Source organism: Falco peregrinus, chromosome 6, assembly GCF_023634155.1.
Source record: "Falco peregrinus isolate bFalPer1 chromosome 6, bFalPer1.pri, whole genome shotgun sequence".
In the NCBI taxonomy this organism is placed as follows: domain Eukaryota; kingdom Metazoa; phylum Chordata; class Aves; order Falconiformes; family Falconidae; genus Falco; species Falco peregrinus.
The window spans coordinates 91948954-91961134 of NC_073726.1; the positions used below are offsets into that span (position 1 = coordinate 91948954).

At 45.2% G+C, this 12181-nt stretch overlaps 1 protein-coding gene across 1 annotated transcript; it reads left to right on the top strand.

Annotated features, from left to right (window-relative positions):
* The first annotated feature begins 790 nt into the window (after positions 1–790).
* Positions 791–11693, top strand: HSD3B1 (hydroxy-delta-5-steroid dehydrogenase, 3 beta- and steroid delta-isomerase 1). Its single transcript, XM_027784349.2, has 3 exons — positions 791–1325; positions 6708–6872; positions 10709–11693. The coding sequence occupies exons 1-3, from the start codon at positions 1172–1174 to the stop codon at positions 11521–11523; spliced, it is 1134 nt and encodes a 377-aa protein (XP_027640150.2). The 5' UTR covers positions 791–1171; the 3' UTR covers positions 11524–11693.
* The last annotated feature ends 488 nt before the right edge of the window (positions 11694–12181 follow it).

Genomic DNA, 12181 nt, shown 5'->3' on the forward strand with positions numbered 1-12181 from the left:
CAGTCAGCACGTTCTGACGTACACAAAGCCCCAGGAAGGCAGCACAGGTATAAGGAGCTCCAGGCTAATGCCTGAGCCCTGCCCTGGTCATGCTAGAAAGGAGTTTTGCTAGAACTGGGATGAAACCTTATGGAGAAACATCTGAGCATTTTCCTGGTGTTTTGGAGATGTATAAAGTATCGATACAGGTCACTGCCAAGGCACAAACAGCCATCCACAGCCTTATTTTAACTAGGTATTCCCACACCAGACATTTCAGAGGTGAATCTTTTTCTCCTACAGCTTTAATTTAACTTCAGTGGCACATCAGACCATTCCCATCACTTCAAATGCCTCAAGTATACTGAACAACTACGAAGTCCCAGAGGTTAGTTTTCGATCTTGCAAAAAGAGAGAAACCCACGCTACAACGGGGGAGCCCCGTATCCCACAAAACGACAGCAGCAGAGTCCCTGTCTCAAACCATTACAAACAGCTACTCCTGCTATTTACATTTAATTTTAATGTTCTCTACTTTCATATTAACACTGTATTACACAAGCAAGTGCAGCTGCAGAGAATTATCAGTATGAGGGTTTGCCTTCCAAGGATTTAGGCATATAGGACCACATCTAGGCTCAGACCTCACCACATCCAGAGCCTTCCTCTTTGGGGGTGGGTGGTGGGTGGGGGTGGAAGCCCCGTATTCATTTGCGGCAAAGGACATGTGAGAGGGAGGGGAAGAAAAATGACCGAGGTGGTGCTCTGCAGTATATAAATACAGGCAAATCTCCCCCACAGCCTTTTGAGTGCTATAGAGGTGGAGCCAAGGACTGAAGCAGACTTTTGTGGGGTTTGTTTGGCATTGAAGTTGATTTTGAGCATTTTCAGATTTGTTAATTTCTTCAGTTTGTAATAGTTTGTAAAGAGTTCTTTCTTTGCATGGAAAAACGCGTAGGCTAGTTCTCAATACAAATAACTAGCAAAAGTAAGACATGCTTTAAAAAAATGTTGTTTAATGTAGGAACTAGAGATTGCTTTCTAGTAGTGTCTCCTTCTGGTAACACCAGAACTTTTGATTTATAAAGACTCCAGAGGGTGATGTCCTGTGTGCATTTCCTCAGGCAGAAACGGAACCGGACCGTGTAAGCTCGGGGGACAGGCATATTGCCGTGAGGAGCAGCCCAGAGCTATGTCCCTGGCTGGGGTAAGCTGTCTGGTGACAGGAGCAGGAGGATTTCTTGGCCAGAGGATTGTCCGCTTGCTGTTGGAAGAAGAGGAGGCACTGGCTGAGATCCGACTGCTGGACAAAGCCTTTAGCAATGAAGCACTTGGGAGATTTGGAAGTAAGTACCGTCTCGCGAGGACTGTGTGCTGCAGGTATATGTGCTGTTGTCTCATGTGGATAGCCTGGAAGTCTTTGCCTCTCATCCAAACCAGCTTTGCAGATAGAGGTTTTAACTCAAGGAAGTCTTGCTTTATCCCTCCCTCTCCCTCCAGCACAGAAATCAGACATAAAATGTAAAGGCAAGAGGTTTTTTTTGCCAGACCCTGAGGCTTCTCTGGATTGGAAGAGAGACTTACATACTGTTCATGTAGTAAACAGGCTGTCTTCAACCTGACTTCTATTACATCAAAATCCACAGAGCTAAATTAGTGCAAAACCCTCAACTTCTGCTTGGGGGGAAGGAAAACAGGCATTGCTGCAGGGTGGGGGTGTCAGAGCCTGCTGTCCCGGGCTCGGATGTGCTAGGCTAGGAGGCAGCGGCAAAGCCATGGGTGCAGATGCTAATGGTTTTCTTCAAGCTATGACTAGTTTGGTTAATAGGCATCTTCTGGCTGAGAGTTGTGATGAGGAATCTTAAAAAAATGATGTTATTATTATTATCACAATTGTCCAGAGAGCTGACTGGTTTTGTGCTATGCATAGAAGAGACAGGACCCATTTCCAAAGGGCAAGTCAGGACTCTGGCTTCTTGGATGGACTGGAGACAGCACGAATGAGTGATATGCCCAGGATCAGAAATGGTCTCAGGTGGGGCGAGCAGCTCAGAGTATTATATTTTAAATGTCCCATTTCTTGGGATCCTGAGCACATCTATAAAAAGGCACACAGGAACCTAAATTCAATCAAATTCTCAAGTCCTTACAACACATCACATAACATTTTCCTCCATCGCATCTTAACCTTAAGACTGTTCTTCCTCTGTACAAGCAACTATATGGGAACCCTTATGGACTATCCGCACACGGTTTGCTAAAGAGCCACAATCTACAGAGTAAGTGTCATCAAAGTGTAGTAACAGCACACCATAAACTTGGTGCAAATTGCACAAGCATTTAGGATGGTATTATACAACTTGGACTTCTGCCTCATTAAACCTCATCCAGCATTTCACTGAGGATTTGCTGGATGCCCTTGAGCCCTGCAGCAGTCCTTCCTGCTCTGATTCCCAGGCAGTTCCTACCGTCACAAAACCTGCAGCTGCAGCAGAGGCTGAAGCGTTTGCAGCAGCAGGAGCCCGTGTGGTTTAGCACTGATGCAGCAGGGCAGTGACCGAAGCATCAGCACTGACTGGGGCCAGGAGAGCTCTGAGCTTCCTGGGGAGTGAAAATGACTGTGAGCACAGTCCTGGCTGGACTGCAGCAAAGATTTCACTGTTCTTTTTTAGTTAACAGGAAAACTCTGCACCTTCTTTCCTTACCCTCCCTCTTTCCTCCACCAAACACTGCCCAGACACTCCTATTCTTGTAACGTTCTTGCTGCCCATCTGACCAGCACATGAGGAAGGGAAAAATCACTTCTCAGAGCCTTTTTTTTTAACCCCTCAGAGCCTTGTTTCCCGCCCCCCCCCCCCCCCCAACAGGTAGTAGGAACAGCAAGCTGGCATTTCAGATGTGTTTAACAGCTTTGAAGCCCTGCCCTTTGACTGGCAGTTCCTCTGCCTGTATCAGCCTCTCTAGCTACATCTTCTCAAGATTCCCAAGAGTGCTTGTGCTTGGGACTATCTGAATATTTTCCTGCCATTCCCTTTCAAGCCCTTCTCTAGCACAGTGGCTCATATTCCAAATGCAGGGCTGCTGCAAAAACCAAGGGACTGGAGTCTTCTGACCTGCATTATTTTTACTGCCGGGATTTTTACTTGCTAACCTGCGTTGTTTGGATTTCTTGCCTAGCCAGGAACAGAGCTCTGTGGCTGCCCTTCTCACTAAGCTCTTGAGCATCTTTTACTTGCAGCACCTTTGCAGAGTGAGGTCTGTCAGTAGTAAGACAGAGGAGTATGTGCAAGCTACAGCTCTTGTACCAGGAGGCACTCAGGGACAGTCCTCTCGTGTCCAAACAACTTTCTTGCCGAGACCTCGGCTGTCATACTCAGTCTGCATGAAACAGCCCTAGGGAGGCTAGAAGGGGCAATCAGTGTCGTGCTGTGAGCTGGAGTCTACCCAGTCACACCGCATGGTCGAGAATGAACATCATGTTGAAGATGGTAGTTTGGTGCCTTGGGTTTCCTACCTCCCATCTCCAAACGTATCTTTCTGCCTTTCCGGTGTTTCCACTTACGCAATCTTTTTTTTTGTTCTGGCATTTCTGGAAAAGTTGGAAACTCCTAGGTTGTTCTCAAAAGGATTTCTCGCTGTTTCAAAGCACTGAATTCCCCTTGTTTCCCCTCTTTCCTGCTGAGCCCTCATTTCACATCATTATTCAGACATTTACAGGTTGTGTGATGCTTTAGCATTGCGTGTTTTTGCACTGCTAATCCAGTACTGTTACAAAGTAGAAGGAAAGGAGACGAAGAAGGAATGTTTTGGGTTTTTTTCCACAACTTTTTCTGGGGGAAAGTTCCTGCTCTGGGAAACTTGCTCCTGGCTTTTTGCTCAACATTGCAGGCATTCATTTGCCTTATTGCTGCATTCAGAGCAGAAAGGCAGAGCCAGCAACAGAACATCCCAGTAGCTGAAACGGGAACAGAATAAATAGTTCAGCTTCTCTAAAGAAATATTTGCTTTACCTTTTACAAATGAAAATAAGATACAATTTTTAGTTTTCTCCTATGAATACACCAAGTAGACCATTTTGATGAACCATCCAGTTAAGCAGGGAAGTGGAGATCCCTTATGAGGAGTGCCCCTCCCCACCATCCACCCCACGGCTGTTAGGGCCTCTATAAAATTCAAACGGAGTCCCACAGACATCGCTGTTTGCTTCAATAACAAACACCACATAGGAAAAAGAGACCGTTTAGGGCAAATAGTCTGACTGGATTGCTCACAGGACACTGAATTTTATTGAGCAATCATTGCATTTCCAAGCAAAAACTACGCTGTAGCAAGCAGGGAGCATTGCTTACAGCTCAGAGGACACAGAAAGCTTTGGTGAAGTAAAAGCAGCTTTCCCAGTGGGTAGGTACTTTCTTGTAATCACAGTGTGCAAAAATGGAAAGCTGAGTTGAATTTATTCTTTTCATCCCCCTTCCAGCTGACACACACGTGCTTTTTTGATGCCTGCGCTACGGTCTGTGCAGATGGAAATCAATTTTCTCTCCACTGTCCATCTCAAACTGAAACCACTGTCTGTCAGTAATTTTTTCTTTCCTCTCTGTGCTTCCAAGCTCACCTGTAGTTTTCCTCTTGCCCCAGAACAAAACCAGATCAAGCTGCTGATTCTTGACATCTCACTGATGCTGGTAAAGTGAACGAGGCCCCTATGGGCCATTTCCGCTGGCTAAAGCGGAATGGCGAGCAGCTTTCCTGTTTAGTACCTCACACACAACTTAAATTGCAAGCCCAAACAAGGCACAAAGCAGCTAGACCGCAGCTTTCTAGTCACTAACACCAACTATTCCTGTGAACAACTTTAAAAGGGACAGGTTTCTTCTGTATTTTTCCTGAAAGCTTTGATTTGCATATGTAAAAACTTCTATTTCCTAACTCCTGCTCAGGCACCACGACCATTCTGAAAGGGCTAAGTCAGAATTTTTAATTTTGAAGCCCATGTATGTCAAGCCTTTGGATTCTTGCAACCCCACAAAGCTTTATGCATGGAGAACATCAACCTAAGGGCTGTACAAAGAGTAGTGTTTATTAGAGCAAATCCAACTGCCACGCACTAAACAAAAAGCCTAGCCACATAGCCTGACACTTTGGCACCCACAGAAGTAAAAGTCAATGTAAACCTTCTGGAAATGGAGCCCTAGGAAATGAATGCACTCTGTAAAATAAAAAAGCATAAGAGACTGTGTGGCAGTGACTGTGCTGGGAGGGCAGTAACTCCAGATTTAGTAACAGTTTTGTGAACGTTTCACAAATTTCACATCTCAGACCAACTGGTTGTGATAAAAAAAAACAACAACAAACAGACAAAAAACCCTCAAGCTTGTTGCATCAGAATAACTGTTAAATTAATACAGGATTACATTCTAGCCTGCTACAAAGATAATGAGATAAAACAGTTTAAAAAGATACTCTTACTCAGTTCCAGATGGCATCAGCTGTCTCTCTTCATGCTTCTCCATTAAAGATACGGGATGAAATAGTGCCTGGTTTGGAGCTGGTGACACTAGGATACTTCAGATTTCAGTCATGGCTGAGGCTAAAAGCTGTAGAAATTAATCAGGTTCTTCTCTTAATCTAAAATGGACATTTTATTATGCTGGAAGAAGGCAGAGGACCTGCCCGTGTTGCCGAGTGCCCTGCCACGGCTGTGCCTGGCAGCCCTCTAGCGCAGCCACAGCAGAATCTTGCAAGAGGACTTGCTGTAAGGACACCACCACCTTAAAAGCTGTAGGTGATGCTGAGAGAGTCCTCTCCCCACATAGCTGCAGCTGGGCCAGCAGACTTCCCAGGAGATCAGCATCCCTTCAGGCTGTAAATTTCTCCAGGTGATCATACTGTGCTGGCTCAGTTCGTTAGTGTGGCTCTGGGCTGTATAAAGGATGCTCCTGCCTAGCAAAACAGGGGAAGGATAGTTCTCAGACCTAGAGCTCCTCCAGGGTCACACACACTAGCTGCTGGAGGGCTTAAAAGGCTGGAGTTAAAGCAAGCCAGGGCTGAGGTAGCTCAGGAGAGCAGCCTTGAGAAGTCAGATTTGGACCAGAAAGATGTGCATGCTAAAAATGACCCTGCAGCACAGGCATGGAAATGGAGCCAGAGCTGGAGTTAGAAGAACCACAGTAAGTCCTGCCTGAGGGACATAAAAAAGATGGGCAAGGTCAAGGGGCTGAAAACAGGTGTGAACACAGCTCTGTGCATGCGTGCTGTAGGTGGAGAGCATCATTCATCACCCTGAAGACAGAAGTATGCAGTGCCTGGCTGCTTGGTATATTTGGGTTAATACCTATCAATAGCCGGTCACCAGCACATGCATTGCTTAAGCTCCTCCATCTGTGAACAATAAAATAGTCACACCTGAAGGAAGCTTCAAGCCCTTGCTAGCAGTGGGAATGTTTTCTCCTAAAGAAAAAAAAAAAAAGGAAAGAACCATGTTGAATATTGGTTCCAAAAATACAGTAATGCAACATAAACTTCTATAGCACTGTAATTAGCACTTGACAATATAGCCATTGGAAAACACCTTTGTTTTGCCAGCCTTAAAAAATCGCTCCTGTGCCTGGGTGGTGAGCGCCTCCCTGGCACAGCATCAGCTTCCTCACAGCCCTTCGCCACTCCTTTCAGTGCTCTGCTTAGGATGCCTGTACAGACTTTTGCTTTGTTTTCTGCTGCCCTCACAGAGTTCCAAGGTAAGACTGAGGTGAAAATCCTGGAAGGAGACATCCGAGATGTGACATTCCTGCACAGAGCCTGTCAGGGGGTCTCCCTCGTCATTCATACAGCTTCCATCATCGACACCTTGGGCCTTGTAGAGAAGCAGCTGCTCTGGGAAGTCAATGTAACAGGTGAGCGGGTGAAACACCTTTGTCAAACCCAGGTCTACTATGTCCTGACCATCATCTGCTCAGGAAAGGGAGCACCTGACCAGTTTTTTTGAACCAGATTAACTGGGTTGCTCTGCACCTTGCACAGATGCACCTGTGAGTGCACAGCACACGTATGTGCTGCCCTGGTCCTCTCCACACCCGGCATCCATCCATCTTCCACTGCAGGGCACTGCAGGATCATTCACTCGTCAGCACTCTCATACGCCCATCCTGAGGTCTGCAGAGGCTCTGCCTTCAGTCGGGGTAGCCATAATCCTGTGCTCAGTGGACCTTTCTGGAAGCAATTCACCTCTGAAACCCCAATGTGCACCCAAGAAACTGGTTCTTATTCTCCCTCGCTGTGTAGCATCCCTGCTTGTGTACATTTTTCTGTTTTTACAAACACTCCAGGCTTTGGCTGCAATCACAGCAAACTTGCATTGCTAACATCCCAGATGCTGTGGCTCTCTGCTTCCTATACTTTTTCTTCCTCTTCTTCTGTTCCTCCCATTTGCCATGATGTCTCTGTGGGCATGGATGCAGTTCAGAGGAGCAGGTGTTCTCCCACCTTGAGATTATCATTAAAATCCCCCATCAAACTCAAGGCTGTGGGAGGGAAGGGTTTCAGTGACTTCTCACTCAGTGATGGGATCTCCCTTTCTACTGAGGAGCCCTGGTGTTTCATGAAAATACCACATGAAGCGGGAGGGTTTTGGCTTAAGAATAGCCTGTATGGCATCAGTTGCCAGGACATTTTAATCTGTTCCCTAAAAGAACAATTTTATCCCCATCTCTCTGATCCCCAAGCCCTCTATGCCTTTCAGAGAACTGGTACTGCCTCACCTGCATGCACACTGACCTCCCTGGCTGTGCTACTTCAGTCCTTGGGGAAGATGTCAGGAAGATGTTCTTCTTCCCGTGAATAGTTTTCCTGGTTCTTTGTTCCTCTCTGCCACAGATACAGGGCTTCTTCACAGAGAAATAAGGAACATACCTCTACAGGCACCACTTTTACAAATATTGGCTACTCACCAGTGTTCAGAGCAAGACAGCACTCTTTGTAGTCTCGTTGTCTCTCACATGCACCTTAAAAACCAGTGGGATGGCATTTTGGCTGCCGTAGCCTGGGTCATTGCCTGTATGTTTAGCTTCCAGACCCTTTCATTTCTGCTCAGTCAAAGCCACAAATTGTCAGTGACCACAAATTAGAACCCAGCGGGCAGCTTCTCATGTCCCTTCCAGGAGGAAAGAGCAGAAAGGCAAGTTCCTGTAAACCTGTGCATTGGGTAGTATGAAAAATAAACATTGGGTAGCATGAAAAATAAATATACATGGGTGGTAGTTCAGAAAGAGGATTTGTAAAGCTCTCTCTGTATGATCATACTCCTGCTACAATCTGTTTTTCACAGCAGGACATGTTGCCTAAACCCATGGGGAAAAAAAATGTAACAAAACCCCAAGCAAGTATTAAAATGTCCCAAAAGCAGAAAGCTCTCTAGCTGTGAGCTGGAGTCAGAGCTAGAAAGCTCATTTAAGTCTGCCCCATGGTTCCTTTTGGCAGGTTTAGACTTAAGCACGAAGTATCTAGGTTTCCATAAATCTTTCAGATTGCCCCACAACAGTCTGCCCAGTGGGTGAAAAAAACTGCACTGGGCCAGTGAGGGTTAGCTGGGAACACGTGCTAGAGGGAATGCACACACTAGTCTTGCTCCCAGAGCAAACTGACCCTAAGGCCAGTCAGTGAATACTGCTGTCCTCTTCGCTGTTTCCCTCCGTTTCCATTCTGATGCTCTTCTGGCTTTCTGACCAGCCAAGACACTGCTACGTACTTCATAGACTTGCAGGATGAAGGTTTTGTTTCTCCTAGAAAACAGAACTTTCATAATAAAAGCGTCAAGGAGTCAATGTGGATGTTCACAAACCAGAACAGGAGCAAACAAGTTAAACGCCATGATGTAGGGCTTTCCTGTCTCACACGCTACACAATGTCTCAGTACAAAAGTATCTTTTGAGGAAGGGAAGCAAATTTTTAGGAGGAAGGGAATTAAGGAAATAATTAATTATAATCCAAATAAAAGTACCCTCTGTGAATCAGATCCTCAGCCAGAAGGGATTTGTGTGCAAGCAAAACTTGGAGACCTGCTCTGTAGAAGATTTACTTCATTACATGGTATGTGAAAGACGCTCAGATTCCCATTACTGGAAAAACCTTTTCATTTTTTAGATACAACTTTGATTTGCAAACAAAACACATTTTATTTGGGAGAAATCGATCTTGACCAGGTACCAACTGTCAAGATAATTTTATGTTTGCTTTTTTTTAAAACTTGCAATCTCGTTTGATTTTATCTAGCCTTTCTGCACTGTATTACTTTCCCTCACTTTCTAAACAGCATTGATGGCAGGAATTAAGCTATTAATTTTCAAAATAATATATTTTAATAATTAATTAATTAATTTTCCAGATGACCCTGACTTGTGTGTCACCTAGACATAGTGACTTCCATGAACTCACCTTTCACATGAATTTATTCCTGGCTGTGTAAACTGTTTTTCTTTGCACTTCTTTAGTGTTTCTTAAAGCCTCATGCAGATTTATTTTCCATTTGTTTCAACTTTTTTCTTTCTCTTGTTCAAGCTTGAAAAAAAGGAATTTTGGTGCTGTAACAATATTCAGTTCAATAATTCTTCCCATTTTTCACTCATTAATAGGTCCGTATTTTGCTGCCAATATTCCTTGGTCCTCTGAACCTCTTTTATTCATCATACTCTCTCTAGCAATGCTCCCTCCAGTGCTGCCTTTAGTTGTCGTAACAGACTGAGCAGAGTTGTTAGATCATTTATGTGCCTCATTCCTAGTGTTTGATTTTATCCCCCAGATTTTAGGCCACACCCTTCTGATATCATATCAGTCATCCTGATTTAATGTTCCTTTGCCAAAAACATTTTCAAATGTCTTTGAGCTGTATCTTCTGTTCCAAAGTCACTGGCCCTTTCACATATAATCTCTCTCATCACATCACGCACAACAAATAAGGCAGTTTTTGCCTCAAAGCTCAGAAGAAAAGGAAAAGATTCTACTTGATGAAAACATTATGATAGGCTTTTAGAAGTACGAAATCCTGTATTAATGCAAGTAAAAGCCAGAATGTGTTGAAGAAGGAGGCATACATACACAAGATTCACTTTGCTGACTGCACTTTATGATCTTTGACTACATGGTATCATGCATTGCTCTGACATAAGATCGTTCTCTTCAAGCCCTCCTCTGAAGCCAATGGAATAGTGGATAGACTTCCACTGGGTGAAGCTGATTTTGGAGCAAACCTTCAGGTCCCACGTTAATTCTGTCCCTCCTTAGCAAACTAACCTAAAGCATCCTCAAGCCTGAAAAACTGGGGCTTCAGCATACAGGATGGATGGTACCTAATGAGAGGGATGGCTTCTGAAGGTTCTCTGCCTTAAGCCAACTCAATCCAACCAACAGGCACAAGCCCCTGAATCTGTCGTCAGTATCCATACTAATCTTAGCAAGAGCAAAATTTGACTCTTGGCATAAAAAAGCCCACAACATGCAGTTAAGATCAAGTGTTCATCCTTGTTTAACTCCAGCAGGTGCACTGATAGCACTTAAACACAGATTAAGAGCAGGTTCAGTTTCATTGAACTTGCTGCTCGGTTCAGGACAGGATTCTTCCAGCTGCAGAGAGGGGAAACCTGGCCAAGCTCAAGCCAGAGATGCTCTTTCTGATCTACAAGCCGACTTTTTCTTGCTTGGGGAGGTCTAGACTGACTTGCGCGTTTCTCTTTTGAAGGTACTCAGCTGCTGCTGGAGGCATGTATCCGCTGTAACATCCAGCACTTCGTATATACCAGTACCATAGAAGTGACAGGCCCAAACTGCAAAGGTGACCCAATTTTTAATGGTGATGAAGACACAGCTTATGAGAGTACATCCAAATTTCCTTATGCCGAGAGTAAGAGACTGGCAGAGGGTTCTGTGCTGAAAGCAGATGGCCAGGTGCTAAAGGATGGTGGCGTGCTGATGACTTGTGCCCTGAGATCCATGTACATTTTTGGAGAAGGATGCCCATTTCTTCAAGGTCATCTGGATAAGTGTCTGTTGAACAAAAATGTCTTCCTGCGCTTCTCCAGGAGGGAGGCTCTGGTGAACCCTGTGTATGTGGGGAACATTGCCTGGGCACACGTGCAGGCAGCCAAAGCCCTGCAAGTCCCACAGAAAGCCAAGCACATCAGGGGGCAGTTCTACTACATCTCAGATGACACTCCTCATATGAGCTATGCAGATCTAAATTATGAGCTGACCAGGGAGCTGGGGTTTGGGATCGAGTCCCAGCTCCCCATGCCTCTGACAATGTTGTATTACTTCTCGCTGCTGCTGGAGCTCGTGAGCTTCTTGCTCCGGCCCTTTGTCAGATACATCCCCTCCACCAACCGTCACTTGGTCACTCTACTGAACACCCCATTCACCTTCTCTTACAGAAAAGCACAGAAGGATTTTGGCTATGTGCCCCGCTACACGTGGGAAGAGGCCAGGCAGTGTACTGGTCAGTGGATTGCCTCCATGGTCCCACAGAGAAGGGAGTACTTGAAAAGCAAGGCTGCCTAAGTCTTAAGAGGAGCTGAGACCTGGCTAAACAAGTAGGGCCTTGAGCCAGAGGAGAGCTGAGTGAACAGCAGCAGCAGCAAACTACAAAGCATTTAAATGAAGACATTGTGTAACAGCCCCTTATCTGCCCCATGTCCCCCAACCTAGAAAAAATAAAAGCGAAATGTTCATTTGTTTGCTGATTACAGGCGGATCAGGGTAGCTTTACTGTATAGTCCACATGAACTTCTACATCTCGTGCAGCACAAAGGCATTATTTTACTAAGACTTCACACAGCCCATGGTGTGAACACATCAGCCTTCCTTTTCACACCATGCCACATTTGAGGCTTTTGTAAAGCACAATTTGCCCTAGAACTATGATTATATTTTGCAAATATGTACTACTCAGCTCTACCCTACCCACGCAGCGCTTGCCAGCCTTACCAAACACGCAGCAGGTAGAAGCCACCAATTGCAAAAGCTGTTACAAATCTTGCTGACTTTTTCCAAGAGCATTGTCCAGTTTCATGTGCCATTCACCTGACAGTCAAACGTGAGAGCAAATGTGGGTACTTCAAGCATCGTGAGGCCAAAAGTACAATGTAAGAGCAACACAGTTTTAGTTAGGATGGTGTGTGGTGGGAGAGAAGGGGGAGATTTGGTCAAGTGAAGAATT

Coding starts and splice junctions, on each gene's coding strand:
- HSD3B1 (XM_027784349.2), top strand. CDS start 1,172: ATGTCCCTGGCTGGGGTAAGCTGTCTGGTGACAGGAGCAGGAGGATTT. Junction 1,326..6,707: donor AGCACTTGGGAGATTTGGAA/GTAAGTACCGTC, acceptor CTGCCCTCACAG/AGTTCCAAGGTAAGACTGAG. Junction 6,873..10,708: donor CTGGGAAGTCAATGTAACAG/GTGAGCGGGTGA, acceptor TCTCTTTTGAAG/GTACTCAGCTGCTGCTGGAG.